This window comes from Capricornis sumatraensis, chromosome 9, assembly GCF_032405125.1.
Source record: "Capricornis sumatraensis isolate serow.1 chromosome 9, serow.2, whole genome shotgun sequence".
Classification (NCBI taxonomy): domain Eukaryota; kingdom Metazoa; phylum Chordata; class Mammalia; order Artiodactyla; family Bovidae; genus Capricornis; species Capricornis sumatraensis.
In genome coordinates, this window is record NC_091077.1 from 4,060,372 (window position 1) to 4,081,526 (window position 21,155).

At 53.2% G+C, this 21,155-nt stretch overlaps 1 protein-coding gene across 1 annotated transcript in view; it reads left to right on the forward strand.

Annotated features, from left to right (window-relative positions):
- The window catches only part of ADAMTS2 (ADAM metallopeptidase with thrombospondin type 1 motif 2), a 260,157-nt gene extending 240,375 nt beyond the window's left edge, over positions 1–19,782 (forward strand). Inside the window, exons 18-22 of the mRNA XM_068979734.1 lie at positions 1,666–1,798; positions 2,721–2,928; positions 5,583–5,712; positions 10,998–11,087; positions 17,047–19,782. Of these exons, the coding sequence (XP_068835835.1) occupies positions 1,666–1,798; positions 2,721–2,928; positions 5,583–5,712; positions 10,998–11,087; positions 17,047–17,504 (1,019 nt within the window). The 3' untranslated portion in view covers positions 17,505–19,782. The remainder of the gene's footprint in view (positions 1–1,665; positions 1,799–2,720; positions 2,929–5,582; positions 5,713–10,997; positions 11,088–17,046) is intronic.
- The last annotated feature ends 1,373 nt before the right edge of the window (positions 19,783–21,155 follow it).

The following is a 21,155-nucleotide window of genomic DNA, read 5'->3' on the forward strand; positions in this document are numbered from 1 at the left end:
ACTGGACCCGAGCAGTGACCTTTGCCCAGGTAACAAGGGCCTAGCCCCGCCAGGGAGGTGGCAGAGGGTGGACAGGAAGGGCAGGTGCTCAGGGCCGCTGGCCAAAGGCAGCAGGGGGCATGTGTGGGGTTGCGTGACATCCGCACCCCCCTGCATCATCATGGAAGGAGGTCTGGCCTGACAGGAGGTCACTGGGAGGGTGGTTTGGATAGATCACTGTGACATCGGGAGGCAGGCCGCAGGGAAGACCTGGGCCATGCTGGAGACCAGTGGAGAGGCCTCCTCTGCAGGTCCCTCCTGAGTTCATTCAGAAAGGCCTTTCCTTTCTGGGGCAGGGCTGGGTGCAAGGAGGTCCCACTTGCCTTGGACCTCAAACTTGGGTACAATGTAACAGATAGAAAGCTATGATCTGCCCAGTGTGTTCGCTGCTCCTTGGGGACTGGGGGAGATGAGTAGCAGGAGAAGACACTCAGCCTGCAGAAGCAGCTGCCCAGGACAGACCACCTTCAAAACCACGCAGGACCATGCAGGGTCCCATACCAAGACGAGACAGGGAGTTCTCCCAGTGCTGCTGCCTAAGTGGGTGGCACCCAGCCGTCCCCTGAGCCGCCCAGCCCTGGATTTCATCAGCGAGTCCTGTTGAGCCTCCCTCCTGCATTTCTCTTGGACTCATCTACTGTTACCGTCTTCCCAGTCCTGGCGGCATCCTCACTACCTGACTGGCCCCCACTTTAAACTATTAAAGGGGCAGATTAGACCATACCCTTTCCTGACGTCTTAGTTATCAGCAGATCCTTCTGCTCTTGAGAAAAAACAAAATTCTCCTCATGGCCTCCAAGGTCCAAGTAGCTCTCTGACGTCTCCCTCTGCCCCACTGGCACTCCCAACCCTCGCTCACTTGGTCCTGTCCATGCTGGCCTTAGCTCGTTTTCTGGACATGCTGTGCTTCTGCCTCGGGGCCTTTGCACAGGCCATCTCCTCCCTGGGGAGCCTCCTTCACTGCTTTCCATGAGACCAGAGCACTGGTATCCTGTATTTCCTGGGGCACCCCCAGATGCCCAGTCTAACTCAGGCTGCCCTGTCCTATTCTCTCATGTCTAACGCACTAGGCTGAGATTTTGAGACTTATCCCAGTTGACATTTTGGGCTCTATAGTCGTCTGTTTTGGAGGTTGTCCCATGATTGTAGAATGCTCAGCAGCATTCCCAGCCTCTATCTGTTCAATGCTGGTGGCATCTCCTTTCCAGTTGTGACAACTAAGTGTCCCAGACATTGCCAGATGTCCCCAGGGACAAAATCTCCACCAGCTGAGAACTGCTGCACTAGACTGGCTGAAGGAGCCTTGCAGGGTGTGTTCCATGTTTAGTGAGGTTCTCAGTGCATATTAATCCAAGGTATAATAAGTGACTAAATGCTGGGAGAGGGGATAGAACCTTCCCTCCTGCCCCAGGAAGCCACCCAGAAGGCTGCTCTCCCTGGCCTGGCACCCTCACTTGGCCTGCGGTGCTGAGCGGGCACCAGGCTGGACTTGTCCAAACCTGCCGCACCCTCGCCCCGTTAGCAGGACAGGGAGAACAGGGCTGAAGTGGCCTGAGGAGCCGCCCCTCCACACCTGTGGGAGGGCCTATGCTGTCCCATTGAGCCCCCTCAAGCTCTCATCTTCAGGGTCCCAATTCACCAAGTATGGCTGCCGCCGGAGGCTGGACCACAAGATGGTGCACCGAGGCTTCTGCAACTCCGTCTCAAAGCCCAAAGCCATCCGCCGGACCTGCAACCCACAGGAGTGCTCCCAGCCCGTGTGAGTGCCGGGGCTTTCTGGCCCCCAGCCCCACTAGAGGAGGGGGGAGGCATCCTGGGGCTCCTGTGGACGGTGGCGCAGGATCTGGTTTCTGGGCGGCTCTGGGCCTCACAGGCCCTGAGACACTTCAGAGTCTTCTCACTCAACATGTTCGATGGAGTCTAAGGTGTTTCAGGCTGTGCAGTGGCCTCCTCCTTCAGACTAGCTAGAAGGAAACAGTAATGTGCATCTTTGTGACCCCATGGACTGTAGCCCACCAACTTCCTCTGTCTGTGGGATTCTCCAGGCAAGAATACTGGAGTGTATTGCCATTTCCTTCTCCAGGGGATCTTCCCAACCCAGCGATTGAACCCTGCATCTCCTGCACTGGCAGGCAGGTTCTTAACCATTAGGGCTACCTGGGATGCTAGAAATGACAAGTACTAATGCTCAGATGGGGAAACTGAGGCTCTTTCCAAACTGGGATGTCAGGCTTGCTTCTGGCCCTGTGGTAGATGTTTCCCTCACAGTTCATCCCAGGGGCTGCAGCCTTGACCCTCCAGACCTGGAATTTGATGGGGCTGCATTTCTGGGCCCAATTTCCTTTTGCAGGGCCCCGAGCAGGGAAGATGGTGGGTAAATAGGCAGGTGGGGGCCCTTTGAGGACAGGTGCTGAGGGCGTGTATGCTGCTGCCCAGAAGGGTTGGTGAGGTCAGAGGGCAGAGTCAGGAGGCCAAGAAAGGACAAAAGCCACCCCCAAACCAGGGTCTCCCAGCAGTGGGCACGCTTGGGGTTCATGGTCTGCAGGGCCTCAGGCAGGGGTACAGCTGGCCTCCAGGGCACCTTCCTGACACAGGGAAGATGCACCTGGAGGAACAGGCTGCCTTGCCCCTATCCACCGGGGTTTCTCCAGGGGCTGACCGAGTGCTGTGTGCCTTGGCAGGTGGGTCACAGGCGAGTGGGAGCCGTGTAGTCGGAGCTGTGGGCGGACAGGCATGCAGGCTCGCTCCGTGCGCTGTGTTCAGCCACTGCACAACAACACCACCCGCTCCGTGCACACCAAGCACTGCAATGATGCTCGACCCGAGGGCCGCCGGGCCTGCAACCGTGAGCTGTGCCCTGGTCGGTGGCGGGCCGGATCCTGGTCCCAGGTGAGCAGTTCCCCGGCCCTGTGCCCTCAGCCCCGAAACCAAGCTTGGGTGGGACTGAGGTGGCCGGGGTGATCCGCCTTGGCCTGGACGCCGTTCTTGCTCTAGGCCACGTCCTGTAGGTCTCAGGGCACCCACGCTTCCTTGGCTACTGTTCTGTGTGAAACTCAGAGGAATGTGTATCTTTACTCTGCAGGGCAGAGGCTCCCATGTGCTGTGGGGGACTGGAACCCCAGAAGACTAGGGGCAGCCTGAGCTCCAAGATGCAAAAGGAGGCCTGGGCTTTTGTCTCTGGGGGCAGAACTGTGGCTAAAAGGCCAATCAGACTTGCAAGAGGGGACATGAGCAAAGGAGGGCTTAGATCTGGCTGAAAAAATAGTGAGGATAGTCTCAGGGGCTGGAGGAGAGTTCTGGGGGCCAGGCTGAGCTGATGGGAGCGCTGACATCTAGCCCACATGCCTGGTGGGTCAGGGGTTGCCAAGACCAGCTTTGGGCTCAAAGATTCCCACGGAAGTTGCTATGGTCATGGTTATGCTTTATTACAATGAAAGTTCTGTTGTTGTTCAGTCGCTTAGTCGTGTCCAACTCTTTGCAACCCCATGGACACACCAGGCTTCCTTGTCCATCACCAACTCCTGGAGCTTGCTCAAACTCATGTCCATTGAGTCAGTGATGCCATCCAACCAGCTCGTCCTCTGTCGTCCCCTTCTCCTCCTGCCTTCAATCTTTCCCAACATCAAGGTCTTTTCTAATGAGTCGGCTCTTTGCCCCAGATGGCCAAAGTATTAGAACTTCAGTATCAGTCCTTCTAACGAATCTTCAGGGTTGATTTCCTTTAGGATTGACTGATTTTATCTCCTTGCAGTCCAAGGGACTCTCAAGAGTCTTCTCCAACACCACAGTTCAAAAGCATCAATTCTTCACCACTCGGCTTTGTTTATAGTCCAACTCACACCCATACATGACTACTGGAGAAACCATAGCCTTGAATAGGACCTTTGTCGGCAAAGTAATGTCTCTTCTTTTTAATACAATGTCTAGGTTTATCATAGCTTTTCTTCCAAGCAGCAAGCATCTTTTCATGGTTGCAGTCATCATCTGCAGTAACTTTGGAGTCCAAGAAAATAAAGTCTGTCACTGTCCCATTATTTCCCCATCTATTTGCCAAGAAGTGGCGTGACCAGAGGCCATGATCTTCGTTTTTGAATGTTGAATTTTAAGCCAGCTTTTTCACTCTCCTCTTTCACTTTCATCAAGAGGCTCTTGAGTTCCTCTTTGCTTTCTGACATAAGGGTGGTGTCATCTGCATATCTGAGGTTATTGATATTTCTCCTTGCAATCTTGATTCAGCTTTTGTTTCATCTAGCCTGGCATTTCAAATGATGTATTCTGCATATAAGTTAAATAAGCAGAGTGACAATATACAGCCTTGACGTACTCCTTTCCTAGTTAGAAACCAGTCTCTTGTTGCATGTTTGATTCTAACTGTTGCTTCTTGACCTGCATACAGGTTCCTCAGGAGGCAGGTGAGATGGCCCGGTATTCTCATCTCTTTAAGAATTTTCCACAGATTGTTGTGATCCACACAGTCAAAGGCTTTAGCATAGTCAATGAAACAGTAGTAGATGTTTTTCTGGAACTCTCTTTCTTTTTCTATGATCCAACAGATGTTGGCAATTTGATCTCAGGTTCCTCTGCCTTTTCTAAATCCAACTTCAGCATCTGGGAGTTCACGGTTCACGTACAGAGTAGAATCAGCTGAGGGAAAAGCACCTGGGTGAAGTCTGGAGGAAACCGGGCATAAGCATCCAGGTGTCCAGGATTCTCACTGGGGACCATTCATGGGAGCACAGGGTGCCTGCATGGCTGACATCCATTACTGAAGCCCTGGACCCCAGAAGGAGAGCAGATGCTCACCACAAATCATATTCTTGGTGTAAACCAACCAAACAAGTTGGTACAGCCTGGTTCAGGACCTCAGGCACACAGGTATGCTCTTACCAGACAGACCGTTCCATGAACTTGGTTCAGAGTTAACCAAGGGCCAGTTCTGAAAACAGGCCTTTCTTGGGACTGGGAGGTTTCAAGCAACCCAGTCTGCTGAGTCAGCCCTTTCTCACACAGGAGGCAAGAACTTGAGAATCCTCCTTTGGCTCGGCTGGGTCGAGCTGTGAGCAGAGCCAGGAGTCTGGGCATGATGGCTTCTTCCGGCCCCTCCCAGTGTGGTGACACCAAGGGGGCCAGAGACTGGAGGGGACCGTGAGGGTGCTGGTGGCACAGAGCCCTGTGTCCAGGGGGAGGGAGTGTCCTCTGCCAATGCCTCCTGCACGCAGGCAGAGCTTTCTTGGTGATCCGCAGTGCACAGCCCTTTCTCCAGGCCTCAGCTCCTCTAGATGGAGAAGGGAAGCCCTCGTTGAGAGTCCATAAGTGCCGGGCTCCATCCGGCCCTGCATGTTTGTTCTCTCCAATTCACCTGAGAGCCCGAGAGCCTGAGGCAGCTGCCAGAGGCTAGGGCAAGGCCGGGCAGGCCTCTAGCTCACACTCTCCCCTCTGTCCCTCTCCGCCTCCCAAATGTCGTGGGGTCAGCCACTTGGAGAGCCCTTGCAGACCTCGCCTAGCGTGGGAGGTGGGCCCTGACTGGTTCTCTCTGTCTGCAGTGCTCAGTAACCTGTGGGAACGGCACCCAGGAACGGCCGGTGCTCTGCCGAACTGCGGACGACAGCTTCGGGGTCTGCCGGGAGGAGCGGCCTGAGACGGCAAGGATCTGCAGGCTCGGCCCCTGTCCCCGTAAGCCCTGCATGCAGCAGGTCCGGGGAGGAGGGTAGCCAGGCAAAGGCAGCCCTTCCCACAACTGGGCAAAGAGAGCAGCTGTGAGCTTGGAGGAGAAGCCAAGGCCACCCAGGCCTGGTCTGGGACCTTTCCCTGGCAGGAGATGAGAGGAACTGGCATTTGCCATGCTCATCTCCAGGCCAGGCCCTAGTGGAGAACGGCAGGGACTCAGCCCATCCCTGCCTTCCTGGCACTCCCTTTCGGTCTGGGAGGGAAACCAGATTCATGGTGACTGCACACCAGGGCTCAGCCCGTTCCTGTCTGAGTAGGGGGTACCTGGTGTGAGTAGGGGTAACTCATGTGAATAGGGGCACCCATGTGAGTATAGAGGGTACCATGTGAGTAGGGGGTGCCAGTGTCTGTGTGGATACCTGTGAGAGTAGGGGTACCCGTGTGAGTAGGGTGTATCCATATGAGTAGGGGTTACCCATGTGAATAGGGGTACTTGTGTAAGTAGGGGTACCCTTGCGAGTATAGATGGTACCTGTGTGAGTATGGAGTACCTGTGTGAATAGGGCACCCTTGTGAGTAGGGGATACCCATGTGATAGGGGCTACCTGTGTGAATAGGGTTACCTGTGTGAGTAGGGGGTATCTGTGTGAGTAGGGTTACCTGTGTGAGTAGGGGGTATCTGTGTGAGTAGGGTTACCTGTGTGAGTAGGGTTACATGTGTGAGTAGGGGGTATCTGTGTGAGTAGGGTTACCTGTGTGAGTAGGGGGTACCTGTGTGAGTAGGGTTACCTGTGTGAGTAGAGGGTATCTGTGTGAGTAGGGTTACCTGTGTGAGTAGGGTTACCTGTGTGAGTAGGGGTACCTGTGTGAGTAGGGTTACCTGTGTGAGTAGGGTTACATGTGTGAGTAGGGTGACCTGTGTGAGTAGGGTTACCTGTGTGAGTAGGGGTACCTGTGTGAGTAGGGTTACCTGTGTGAGTAGGGGTACCTGTGTGAGTAGGGTGTATCTGTGTGAGTAGGGTTACCTGTGTGAGTAGGGGTACCTGTGTGAGTAGGGTTACCTGTGTGAATAGAGTTACCTGTGTGAGTAGGGGGTATCTGTGTGAGTAGGGTCACCTGTGTGAGTAGGGGTACCTGTGTGAGTAGGGTGTATCTTTGTGAGTAGGGTTACCTGTGTGAGTAGAGTTACCTGTGTGAGTAGGGGGTATCTGTGTGAGTAGGGTTACCTGTGTGAGTAGGGGGTATCTGTGTGAGTAGGGGGTACCTGTGTGAGTAGGGTTACCTGTGTGAGTAGGGGGTACCTTTGTGAGTAGCATCACCTGTGTGAGTAGGGTCACCTGTGTGAGTAGGGGGTATCTGTGTGAGTAGGGTTACCTGTGTGAGTAGGGTTACCTGTGTGAGTAGGGGGTATCTGTGTGAGTAGGGTTACCTGTGTGAGTAGGGTTACCTGTGTGAGTAGGGGTATCTGTGTGAGTAGGGTTACCTGTGTGAGTAGGGGTACCTGTGTGAGTAGGGTTACCTGTGTGAATAGAGTTACCTGTGTGAGTAGGGGGTATCTGTGTGAGTAGGGTCACCTGTGTGAGTAGGGGTACCTGTGTGAGTAGGGTGTATCTGTGTGAGTAGGGTTACCTGTGTGAGTAGAGTTACCTGTGTGAGTAGGGGGTATCTGTGTGAGTAGGGTTACCTGTGTGAGTAGGGGGTATCTGTGTGAGTAGGGGGTACCTGTGTGAGTAGGGTTACCTGTGTGAGTAGGGGGTACCTTTGTGAGTAGCATCACCTGTGTGAGTAGGGTCACCTGTGTGAGTAGGGGGTATCTGTGTGAGTAGGGTTACCTGTGTGAGTAGGGTTACCTGTGTGAGTAGGGGTATCTGTGTGAGTAGGGTTACCTGTGTGAGTAGGGGGTATCTGTGTGAGTAGGGGGTATCTGTGTGAGTAGGGTCACCTGTGTGAGTAGGGTCACCTGTGTGAGTAGGGGGTATCTGTGTGAGTAGGGTTACCTGTGTGAGTAGGGTTACCTGTGTGAGTAGGGGTATCTGTGTGAGTAGGGTTACCTGTGTGAGTAGGGTGTATCTGTGTGAGTAGGGGGTATCTGTGTGAGTAGGGTCACCTGTGTGAGTAGGGGTATCTGTGTGAGTAGGGTTACCTGTGTGAGTAGGGGGTATCTGTGTGAGTAGGGTTACCTGTGTGAGTAGGGTTACATGTGTGAGTAGGGGGTATCTGTGTGAGTAGGGTTACCTGTGTGAGTAGGGGGTACCTGTGTGAGTAGGGTTACCTGTGTGAGTAGGAGGTATCTGTGTGAGTAGGGTTACCTGTGTGAATAGAGTTACCTGTGTGAGTAGGGGGTATCTGTGTGAGTAGGGTTACCTGTGTGAGTAGGGTGTATCTGTGTGAGTAGGGTTACTTGTGTGAGTAGGGTTACCTGTGTGAGTAGGGGGTATCTGTGTGAGTAGGGTTACCTGTGTGAGTAGGGTTACCTGTGTGAGTAGGGGGTACCTGTGTGAGTAGGGTTACCTGTGTGAGTAGGAGGTATCTGTGTGAGTAGGGTTACCTGTGTGAATAGAGTTACCTGTGTGAGTAGGGGGTATCTGTGTGAGTAGGGTTACCTGTGTGAGTAGGGGGTATCTGTGTGAGTAGGGTTACCTGTGTGAGTAGGGGCTATCTGTGTGAGTAGGGGGTATCTGTGTGAGTAGGGGTACCTGTGTGAGTAGGGGTACCTGTGTGAGTAGGGTTACCTGTGTGAGTAGAGTTACCTGTGTGAGTAGAGTTACCTGTGTGAGTAGGGGGTATCTGTGTGAGTAGGGTTACCTGTGTGAGTAGGGGGTATCTGTGTGAGTAGGGGGTACCTGTGTGAGTAGGGTTACCTGTGTGAGTAGGGGGTACCTTTGTGAGTAGCATCACCTGTGTGAGTAGGGTCACCTGTGTGAGTAGGGGGTATCTGTGTGAGTAGGGTTACTTGTGTGAGTAGGGTTACCTGTGTGAGTAGGGTTACCTGTGTGAGTAGGGGGTACCTTTGTGAGTAGCATCACCTGTGTGAGTAGGGTCACCTGTGTGAGTAGGGGGTATCTGTGTGAGTAGGGTTACTTGTGTGAGTAGGTTTACCTGTGTGAGTAGGGTTACCTGTGTGAGTAGGGGGTATCTGTGTGAGTAGGGGTACCTGTGTGAGTAGGGGTACCTGTGTGAGTAGGGTCACCTGTGTGAGTAGGGGGTACCTGTGTGAGTAGGGATACCTGTGTGAGTAGGGGGTACCTTTGTGAGTAGGGTCACCTGTGTGAGTAGGGGGTACCTGTGTGAGTAGGGATACCTGTGTGAGTAGGGGGTACCTTTGTGAGTAGGGTCACCTGTGTGAGTAGGGTCACCTGTGTGAGTAGGGGGTACCTTTGTGAGTAGCATCACCTGTGTGAGTAGGGTGACCTGTGTGAGTAGGGGGTATCTGTGTGAGTAGGGTTACCTGTGTGAGTAGGGTTACCTGTGTGAGTAGGGGTATCTGTGTGAGTAGGGTTACCTGTGTGAGTAGGGTGTATCTGTGTGAGTAGGGTTACCTGTGTGAGTAGGGGTACCTGTGTGAGTAGGGTCACCTGTGTGAGTAGGGTCACCTGTGTGAGTAGGGTTACCTGTGTGAGTAGGGTTACCTGTGAGTAGGGCGTATCTGTGTGAGTAGGGTCACCTGTGTGAGTAGAGGTACCTGTGTGAGTAGGGGTACCTGTGTGAGTAGAGGTACCTGTGTGAGTAGGGGGTACCTGTGTGAGTAGGGTCACCTGTGTGAGTAGGGTCACCTGTGTGAGTAGGGTTACCTGTGTGAGTAGGGGTACCTGTGTGAGTAGGGGGTACCTGTGTGAGTAGGGTCACCTGTGTGAGTAGGGTCACCTGTGTGAGTAGGGTCACCTGTGTGAGTAGGGTTACCTGTGTGAGTAGGGTTACCTGTGTGAGTAGGGTGTATCTGTGTGAGTAGGGTGTATCTGTGTGAGTAGGGTTACCTGTGTGAGTAGGGGTACCTGTGTGAGTAGGGTCACCTGTGTGAGTAGGGTCACCTGTGTGAGTAGGGTTACCTGTGTGAGTAGGGTTACCTGTGAGTAGGGCGTATCTGTGTGAGTAGGGTCACCTGTGTGAGTAGAGGTACCTGTGTGAGTAGGGGTACCTGTGTGAGTAGAGGTACCTGTGTGAGTAGGGGGTACCTGTGTGAGTAGGGTCACCTGTGTGAGTAGGGTCACCTGTGTGAGTAGGGTTACCTGTGTGAGTAGGGGTACCTGTGTGAGTAGGGTCACCTGTGTGAGTAGGGTCACCTGTGTGAGTAGGGTTACCTGTGTGAGTAGGGTTACCTGTGTGAGTAGGGGTATCTGTGTGAGTAGGGTTACCTGTGTGAGTAGGGTTACCTGTGTGAGTAGGGGTATCTGTGTGAGTAGGGTTACCTGTGTGAGTAGGGGGTATCTGTGTGAGTAGGGGGTATCTGTGTGAGTAGGGTTACCTGTGTGAGTAGGGTTACCTGTGTGAGTAGGGTCACCTTTGTGAGTAGGGTCACCTGTGTGAGTAGGGTGTATCTGTGTGAGTAGGGTGTATCTGTGTGAGTAGGGTTACCTGTGTGAGTAGGGTTACCTGTGTGAGTAGGGGTACCTGTGTGAGTAGGGTCACCTGTGTGAGTAGGGTCACCTGTGTGAGTAGGGTTACCTGTGTGAGTAGGGTTACCTGTGAGTAGGGCGTATCTGTGTGAGTAGGGTCACCTGTGTGAGTAGAGGTACCTGTGTGAGTAGGGGTACCTGTGTGAGTAGGGATACCTGTGTGAGTAGGGGGTACCTTTGTGAGTAGGGTCACCTGTGTGAGTAGGGTTACCTGTGTGAATAAGGTTACCTGTGTGAGAGCAGAGGGTGCCTAACGCCCTGAGAGGAGAACAGCCAGAACGCTGCGCTGGGTGCGTTGCCAAGGGCTGCACACACATCAGCTCTTCCTGGTCCCCATGACAGCTCATGACATAGGCCCAGTCAGGGTCCCTGGTACAGACCAGGGGGCTCAGGCGGTCAGGTGTGCCCCAGCCAAGGGGAGTGTAGAGCCAGGATCTCTTGTTCCCAGCACTTCTCAAGATAAGGGGGTGCTGGTGGGGCCTGTGTGGGGAGCGTCTCTGTGTAGCTGAGGCCCCAGATGCTCGGTATAGGAGAGGCAGGAGTCGGGCCTGGAGGGTGACTGGGGCCCATCTGTCCCTGGGACACCAGAGTCCACGGAGCCCTCCTGTCTGGGGTGGGTGGACTGGAGGCCCAGACCCGGTACCCTAGCAGCCACAGGTGCCTGTCTTTTTCCTCTAGGAAACACCTCTGACCCCTCCAAGAAGAGCTACGTGGTCCAGTGGCTATCCCGACCGGACCCCAACTCGCCAGTCCAGGAGACCTCGTCAAGTAACCGGCCCGTTTATAACTCTGTCTCTGCCCTCCAGTGCATGCCCTGCGCCTTGTGGAGCTTGCCGTGGGCGCCCCTCCTCTCTGTCTATGGAAAACTCCCCTGACTCTTCCTAAGCTCTGTTGGTGGAATCTGTTTCTCCGGGCATCTGTGCTCGGCTGTCTCCTTTGGAGCCACCTGGCCGGGAGGGCCAGTCCTGCAGAGGCACGGCCCGGGGCACTAGCCTCTTGTGGGGGTGCCAGGACCTGGTGGTGATGGCTTTTAAAGGGGCAAAGATCTGTCGTGGTGCTGGAGGGGCCAGAGGCCCAAGTGTGAATGTGACCACTTTGTGACCGCCTCACAGGGCCACAGCCCTCCAGGCTGGAGCTGCAGGTTGGAAGTTGAGGGGGCGCCCACCTGCCCCCTTTCAAACGCCGCCTCCCAGCGAGGGAGCCCAGAGGGGTCTCGGGCGTGCAGTTGTGCGTCACCAGCCTGGCGCCCGGCCCGTGTCCAGCAGTGTGCCAGGGGCTCCCCAGCCTCCTCTGCTGCTGCTGCCGCTGCTGACCCTGTGCTCAGTGTGTCCTCCTGATTCGTGTGACCGTGGCCTGCTTCCTGTGGCCGTCGCGTCCAGCTCACACAACCCTTGGCCCCCGTACCCAGCCCCTCTTGGGGTTCAGGTCAAGCGGAAGAGGCAGGGAATGTGTCCCTGCGGTGGGACATCAGGACACGCCGCCACTTCCATTCTCTGTCCATTTGCTCCAATGGCCTTTCTCATCGTGTGCACATCGCCCCATGCACAGGGGCGAGAAAGTGAGAGTTCAAGGCTGTCTCACGTGGATGTGGCCGCCTACCCGTGTGAACAACTACAGAATTACCTCAATTTTTATTGCTTTTTTGCTTAGATAAAACTATGTAGAAGATGCCTTAAAGTTGAAAGGTAACAGAATTGGCTGCTAGCTCCAGCTTCAGAGGGGAGACATGACCCAGGCAGGAGGCAGGCAGTGCAACCTAGAGGCAGGCGGCCGGCTCACCCACCTTTGGCCAAGGATAAGACTTCTCAGTTCAGGAGGCCTGGCTGAGTCCAGGAGTCCAGGAGGCCCAGGCCTGTGCAGGGCCGCAGGCGCGGGATCACCTTTGGCGCTGACTGTTGGAGCCCTGAGCACCCGGCCGCTGGCACTGCCTTACACCAGAGGGCGACTGGCTGGGCCCTTGGTGTGACCAGTGCAGCAGTCCAGCCGGCCACTCCCTCCTGCCCCAGCCCTGTCCCCTCTTCATAGCATCCCCGCTGGACAGCGTCCAGCTCTCCCTTGGCACTAGTTACTGTTATGTAAATACGCGGTGTAACACATACTAATTCTCACGACTGTTAACTTCCAACTTTGACTTAGGCGATGCGAGTGACACGCGTGACTCTGGGAAGGTGCAATAACAGTCCTGGGCGTTGTGCTCTCTGTCTATATGCACTTTGGTTCATCAGGGATATTTTATTAGTGTTTTGTATGTATCTAATGACGTATTATATAGGTTCCATTGTCGTTGCTTTTCTGGTTTTTTTTATGAGACAACGTTAGTGTGTGCCAAAGTGACTGTGAAAATGATCTTTTACTCTTACTAACCGTGGAAAGACTTCCTGTCATGCATCCCACAAATAAACTCAATAAAAGCTCAGTGAAACTGGATGCTTGGGTCTGGCACACTGCTGCCTCCTTCTTTTCACCTCTGTGGCCGACGGCGCTCTAGAGCTGCAGGTGCCTTTCTGGGACATCAGCTCCTCAGTTTCTGATTCCAGTGACTTTCCTGTCCCCCTTCCCCTGCTCAGCATAGATGCTGAGGGCCCCTCCCCCGCCCGAGGCCTAGGCCCCCTCCCCAGGCATTTTTCAAAACATGACAGCAGCCGATGGAGACACCCCACCATGATTTGTGAACCTTTAGTGCTAACAGGCACCTTGCAGGGACACCTCGGTTCTCTCCCTGTAGATAAGGCCTCATAGTTGGGAGCAGGGCCCATCTTTGGGATCTGAGCCTGTGGAATGGGAGTATGTGTTTAGTAGCAGAGATAACGTCCAGGTCACTGTGCCCTGAGCCACCATCAGGCCACTGCCCTGGCTCCTGGCACAACTCAGGGGCTAGGCCAGCCTCCGGAGAGCCTGGGCTGGAGAAGGACAAGGCAGCTGTAGCTCTGAGCTCCTGGCCTGCAGCAGTCACACAGGTGTGTGCCCAGCCATGCCTACCTTGTCTCCCACGGCCTGCCCTCAGGGTCCACAGGGCCTGTGTGTCCACTCCCCTTGCTGACAAGGACCACGCAGCATGTCAAGGTCCAACGTGGGACCTCCTAATCTGGGCATCTGTCCTTCCCTTTCCCATGAAGGGGTCCTGTTCCAGGGCGGAGGGAGTTCATGGGAAATGATGACCACCCAGCACTGTGGAGACAGGCGTCAGGGCACAGGGTGCCAGGTAGCAGCCTTTGGGTGGGTGTCACAGTAGCCATGACTGAGGTCAGCCTGCCCAGAGCTCTGATCATTGAAAGACTCCCAGCTCAAGAGACAGGAGACCAAGACAACTGTGTCTGATGAGCTGTGTCCACTAAGTCTCCTTGCCCAGACAGGTCAGGAGAAATCCCTGCTGAGGGCACCCTGTCTAGAGTTGCAGGCAGGCCACCAGCAGGACTGCTCCGATAAAACCGTTTACAAAACCAGGTGGAGGGACCAAGTCGCCAACATGTGTGGTTGGCAGACCCCTGCCCTAGACTGACGTGACACCGGCTTCTCAGGATCCCCGCCTGGCGGGAGACAAGTGAGGGAGATGCTTAATGCCAGTCCTGATATTGTGTGAAGGAGGTGGCTCAGGTGACGGGAGAGGGCGTCTCTGGGGCAGGGGTGACCAGTCCCAGCAGCACGGCCAGGCCTGCCCCATCCTTGTTGAGATCTAGGCCTCTGGCCTCCCTGCCCCAGCTGATGGCCAGTGCCTGGGGGAGATGCCACACCTTGTGTTACCAAAGCCCCCTGTGTCTCCTGAGGGCTGTAGGCATGGTTTTCACGTGCCTACCTCAGTGGCTGCCAGGGAGGGTAAAGGGGCCAGGAGGGAGGAAGCAGAGGCTCTGAGTATGCTCCACCCAGCTTCAAACAGCACTATTCTGATTTCATCTGTCTCAGATCTTGAATATTTAATGTAAAATTTTATCCAAGGTTGTAAAACCCTGAAAGTCACATTTCAGGATCATTTCAGTTTGATTTCTGGAAGTGACCCTCTGTGCAAGACCATCTGCCTTTCCCCTCCACATGTTGGCCTGTTTCTCCATCTCAGGGTCAGGAAGACCTGCGCTTTTCCTAAACAGCCCATCTGTCCCTGGCTCTTCGTGTCGTCAGCCCTTGCCCAGTCATGTTTCCTCATTTCAGCCACTTAGAAGCTCAAGAGTCAAGGTTGGGTCCCTCTCTGATGATATATGCCCCTGTATGTTCTTGCCTGTAGCACCGCTATTCTAACATCCACGAATTCCTTGTTTTGGACTGACTCAGTTACTCGCATCTGTCTTACTCACATGGAACACTTCCGTCTTCTTTGATTCTCTGTTCTAGGCTCTGGGATAAAGGGACACCCGGATACAGCTTTGGGCTCTGCCCTTCATAGCTTTCAGGATGATGAAACTGTCAGGCATTCGTCACCTTACCTGACAAGAAACGTGGACTTGGTAGCTGGGGTGAGGTGCTGGGAAGGGGAGACCCGCGGCACCACGAGGCCACACACTGCGGGATGCCACCTCCCAGGCAGGCCAGGCAGTGCTCGACCAAGGAGGAACATGGACTTGGTAGCTGGGATGAGGTGCTGGGAAGGGGAGACCCGCGGCACCACGAGGCCACACACTGCGGGATGCCGCCTCCCAGGCAGGCCAGGCAGTGCTCGACCAAGGAGGAACGTGGACTTGGTAGCTGGGGTGAGGTGCTGGGAAGGGGAGACCCGCGGCACCACGAGGCCACACACTGCGGGATGCCGCCTCCCAGGGAGGCCAGGCAGTGCTCGACCAAGGAGGACGTGTGTCAGCTGAGCCTCAAGGATGGGGAAGAAGAGAGATACAGTATGTGCAAAGGGCCTGCAGCCACAGGGAGCACCCTGCAGAGCAAGGCAAGCAAGGCCTGCGAGCCTGGAGAGGTGGAGGCAGGTCCTCCTCCTGAAACCTGCCTCCAGGGAGGCAGGAGAGGCATTCCAGGAGCTTCAGTCCGCACTGTGACGTGTTCATATATCCAGCTGACCGGACAGGGGGTCCCCGGGGTCTGGCTTGTGTGCATGAAGGACCATTCTCTGAGATGGATGATGCCAGTGGAGGCCATGGCCTTGGGCTGGACGCGTGGAGTCTACTTTTGGCGCCACAGAAATTGAGGGGTATCTAGTAGGCAGTTGTATCCAAGAGTCTGAAGCTCCAAAAGTTTGAGGTTGGTGTCCAAGTAAGTGGGTTACCAGCTTGTAAAGTGAAATTATAAGCTGGAGCAATGGCCAGCAGAGGGAAGATGTCAGAACCACGGGCTTTCACATGGGAGAGGGCCTGCCTGTCTGTTATTACAGGATATCTCAATGAGTTAGCATAGCTTTGCATGTCGATGTTGGACACACCCTGCGTTAGTGCAAAGAGTAACTGTGTCGGGTGTGGTTCCCACCGGCGGCTGTCCCTCCCCTCCTCCCTACCTTCCCATCTCCCCCTCTTTGCTTCCTTTCAGTAGGAGATGTCATCTGCCCTAAGGAGACTGAGGGGATAGGAGGGCACAGCAGATGGGAAAAGTCTGAAATGCCCATTATGAAGAGTAGAGAGTGGCTGAGCAGGGAACATAGTTGGAGAGTGGGGCCCATCGTGGTCAGTGATTAGGAATTTATGATGGATCAAATATCCCGTTAAATGGTTTATTCTTCTATGTTGAATGAATTTTTGTAAATCATCTCAATAACACCCAATTTATGTGTGGTTAGGTGTTAGTGGAAAGGGAAGTGGGTAGAAATTTGGGAAGAAGACAGAGGCTGAGAACAAGACGAGAGGAGTGGGTCTTATTAATATCGCTGCAGACAGGGTTGGAGCTAGGCCGAGAAGGAGGCAGCCATGAGGAAAGAGGAAGCGAGAGAGACAACAGCGGCCTCTGCAGAGGCAGGCTTCTCCATGCGCTCCGACCACGGATGAGCAGATCTTGGGTGGGAAAGAAAGTGGCAGATATGCTGGGCTGGGTCTACATGTAAGGCTGGACTGGCCTGTGTGAAGGCATCGAGTTCTGGAGCACTTTGGAAAATGACCAGAAGCCCAGTTGTGGCAGAGCCGTGTGGTGGGTGACACAGTGGCAGGACACAGGGTGTCACATAAGTTGGGGCAGGTGGAAGAAATCCCAGACAAGTCTGGGTGACTTTTAATTTTTATGTAGGCACTTTCCAGAAGCAAAGCGCATCTGAGGGGTTTGGATGAAGATGGAAACAAGATGTGGAGCAGTATGGCAAGGCCATAACCGAGGCTCTGGGATTTGCTTTTTTGGGTGTTAGCAATTGGTTCTTTTAGGTTTAATTTTGTTATAGTTACAGGTTAAAGATGATTGTAGAGTCAAACTGTGCCACAGAACGTCACTGAGGTTACCACTGGGATCTCACATGTGAAGAGCTGACAAAGCCCAATTCTTTGGGCTTGGAATCACTCCTTAAGAACAGACAGACCTCATTTCTGTCTCCAACTTTGAGAGATACTGAAACATCTGGACTCACCTGGGGCCTGCTTGGAAGAGGGGAGCATTGCTCACAGCTAGTGTGACACCACTCCAGGGCGGGGGTCCCCAGACGCTGCCCTGCCCAAGGGCTCCCTCGTCTCTAAACCACACAGAGTTTCTGTGTGAGCTCGCTTGCCTCTGTGCTGTTTCTGGGCTCTTTTAAATGCCTCCTCCAGCAAACTGCTTCCTGTGGGGGAAGAAGGTCCCCCTTATCTGTCCTTTGGTTATTTGTCCCACTTTTCTCTTTCAGAGGGCCGCTGCCAAGGCGACAAGTCAGTGTTCTGTAGGATGGAAGTCTTGTCTCGCTATTGCTCCATCCCAGGCTACAATAAGCTGTGTTGCAAGTCTTGTAAGCTGCACGACAACCTCACTGATGTGGACGACAGGGCAGAGCCACCCTCCGGAAAGCACAATGACATCGAAGAGCTCGTGCCCACCCTTCCAGTGCCCACTCTAGTCATGGAGGTGCAGCCTCCGCCAGGCGTACCCCTGGAGGTGCCTCTCAATACTTCCAGCACCAATGCCACCGAGGACCACCCAGAAACCAATGCTGTGGACGTGCCCTACAAAATCCATGGCCTGGAAGATGAAGTCCAGCCACCCAACCTGATCCCTCGACGACCGAGCCCGTACGAAAAGACCAGAAACCAAAGAATCCAGGAGCTCATTGATGAGATGAGGAAGAAAGAGATGCTCGGAAAGTTCTAATAAAATGGAAAGATAGCATCAGTAGCTTTTTTTTTCTTGCTTATAGAGATATTCCATGGCAACTCCTGTGTTGTGGAGATGAAGTCAGATTCCTGACTCCAAAAGGTTTTGAGGAAACAAAGAAGGAGAATAATGTAAATATATATTTACATTATACACACACACACACACACACACACACACACACATAGTTGTAAGCATGTGGCAACTAGGTTGGTACCTATGTTTCCTAGTCCTGGAATGTTCTAAGTCCTCTACTGGGGTTGGGTGTGGGGTAAAGAGGAATATGGAGGCTCTACACCTCCCATCAATGAGGGACAGCAGGAGGGAGAGAAAAAACCTTTGCCCCAAGTTTCTGAGCAGTGATTGAAAATCTTTTCCTTGCGGTGACAACCCCGCTGGAGATGCAGGACAGTTCCTACCAATCTCCAGGTTGAGGTACGAGACCCATGGGGCTCTTAGAAGAAACAGTGATTTATTTACTAAGTGACCAGTCATTAAGATGAATGCAGTGAAGTGGAGGTCATGAATTCCAGCAAACTCCAGTACTGGAGGTGGTGAGGCAGGTGGTGTGGATGAGTGTGGTCACCAGCTGGCATTCCCAGGCGCTCACACCTCTTTTCTTCACTAACCTTGGCCTTGCTTGTCACCTCTGGCCAGCCTGGCCTCAGGCCTGAGGCTCCCCAGAGAGACTCTCTGCTTCCTCAAGTCACTGGAAGGATGAGGGAGGCATGCACTCTGCTGGAAAATCCAGGGAGTGGTCAGGGGTTGTTTTTCTATGTGTGAGCATGTAGTTTAAACTTCCTGAAATTACAGGACCAAGCACATTAGCTCTTTAGCCGGGCTTAGCCTGACATGTAATTCTTAAGGTTTTCATGTCCAGGAAAGTTTTCAAGACTTGGTATTCTCACCAGTCATAGATCTTAGAGAACTCTTTCTTGTTCCATTCCCCATTCTGTGGATGAAAATACTGAGGCTCAAGATAACACCACGATGTTTGCTTTTTGAGTTTTGAGGTGCTAAACACCTTTATCTGAACCCGTGTGTGTGTGTGCGTGTCTGTGTGTGTGTCTAAGGGACGGGTTACAGTTCTAGGAAACAGTGAGGGACAGGTGGGATGATGTCCAACCATCACACGGCTGAGGACCAGCCTCGCCGTCTCCCCAGCACAGCCCGCCTCCCTCCCTGCTGCCACCACGTTCCACACTTTCTCATACGTGTCCTCTTAGGAGCTTGCTGGCTCCTAAGAACCAAACTGCAGGAAATATTTCTGAATATATATCATTAGTTTCACTTCTGTAACAAGATGTAGTGTGAAGCACTTCTGCAACCCCACCTCTCTATTAGGAAATAGACCCACGGCTTTCCTCCATTGGCTGAACGCATGGCAACTGGTGCTACTCACAGACTGAAGGGCTGGGCAGTGCTGGCTGGGGTCTGCTCTAGAATGTTGAGGAACCTCTGGACTAGCTCTAGCCAGAGTATTACTCAGTTTACCTTTCTTGGGAGCCACAGGATGGGAACGCTCCGTTCTCATATCTCAGCAAAGCAGGGCTATGTGTCTTGAGGGCTGGAAGCCTTTGGGGAGATCCCCCAGGTGGGACACTCCCAGGGAGATCTGTCTTTTGCAGCAGGAAGAAAGATGCCCTCTGGGAACTATAGACCATGTGGCCGTGCCTCAACATGCCGTACTTAATGCCTTGGGCCATATATCCACAGACTTCTCTGGATTAGATGGTCCTCAAGAGGTCTCTCTAAGAAGGCAGTGTTCACCTGCTCTGAGACACTGTAAGTTTCCGCTGAGCTTAAGGTGGTTGGACAGCTGGCTTAGCAACAGTCCTGAGCTTCCAGAGAGGCTCCTGCAGCCTGAGGGAGGCAGAGGCAGTCTTTGAGCCAAGGTTTCCTAACACCAGGTTGAGATTCAGAGGTCCTCTTTGTCCACTGCTCCGGAAAGTCAGCTGAGGGGCCCAAGAGTCACTTCATGTTTGTGGGAAGACTCATGCTAGAGTTTTGGGACCTGGCTCTCTGATCTACTCCTTTTGGAAAACCCATGGAACTTCACGTATAAGCCTTTCATATGTACTTTAAGGTTTTTTGTTTGTTTGTCTGGAGTATACAAATGGTGCTCAATAGCAAAGTCTTTATCCGATGAAGCATTTTGACTATGTACTCCCTGTCTGACAGGCAGCTGTCGCATGGGTTATTCTGGTGCTGAACTCAATCACAGCGTTTTTATCTCTCTGATGACAGCAATCAATACATTTGTTTTCTGTAGAGTAAAATTTGGCTCCTTGATTTTATAACTTATTAAAGTAAAAATGTCTGTGTTTTTGCATATCATGCCTGTGTTTGCTTGTTACCTTGACTACACTTGTCCTCCATTCCCAGACCAGACAGAAGGACGTGCTGCCCTTGCAAAGCCAAAAGGTCTGGAGGGACCAGTATGCAGTGAGCCAAGGTGGGATCCCATGAAGAGCAAGAGGCACCCATAAGGACCGATCCCTCTCCCGGCTCCCCATGGAGTCAGTTCTCCAGGAAACATAACTTAGCCTAAAGCTCCTAAGTCAATCTTTAGTTCAAAGTGGAGATGAAGTATCTCCAGACACTCCCTCCTCCCTGATTACAACCCCTTCTCTCCTATAATTGGGTTTACAGGAAAAAAAAACCCAACACCTAGATGTTGAGTCAAATTTTAAATTCAGAAGAACAGCAGTGAACTTTTTAGTGTAAGTATAGGGAACCTCCCTGGTGGCTCAGTGGTAACAAATCTGCCTACCAATGCGAGAGTCACAGGTTCAGTCCCTGGTCTGGGAAGATCCCACATGCCATGAAGCAACTAAGCCTTCGGGCCACAACTCCTGAGCCTGTGCTCTGGAGCCCAGCCGCTGCGACTACTGAAGCCCAGGCGCCCTGCAGCCTGTGGTCTGCAATGTGGGAAGCCACCGTAGCATGAATTAGAATACGCACCTGCTCGCCCCAACTAGAGAAAAGGCCACACAGCAGCAAAGACCAAGCACAGCTAAAAAAAAAAAGACACACCACAACTAAAAATTACTTACTGTTTCTCGGAAACTCACACTTAACTGAGAACCCTGTATTTTTATTTGCTAAATTCGGTAATCCTACTTACAATCAGGATTCCACGTTTAAAGAAAAGTGCATTCTCTCTGGCCCTCTTTGATATTAGCAGATACTGGGGGAGAGGAAGGTTGAAGGGCAGAAGAGGTGATTTCTGCTACCCTGACCAAGTAGGAATCAGGCAATTTGTACACAGCGCTGGGGAGAGGAAGCAATCAGAAACTGTATTAGTTTGGGGGCTTCCCTAGTGGCCCAGTGGTTAAGAATCTGCCTTGCAATGCAGGGGACACGGGTCTTCCAGGAAGACCCCATGAGCCGCATGGCAACCAAGCCTGTGCAACAACTTGAGCCCACTCTCTAGAGCCTGCAAGCTGCAATTCCTGAACCTGTAAGCTGCAATGACTGAATCGTGCACAACAAGAGAGGCCACCACAATAAGAAAACCCGGACACTGCAGCAAAGAGAAGCCCCCACTCGCTGCAACTGGGGGAAGTCCACGTGCAGCAACGAAGACCCAACACAGCCAATAAATATGGAAGCCAGAAACTATTTGGAATGAAATAGTCATTTCAT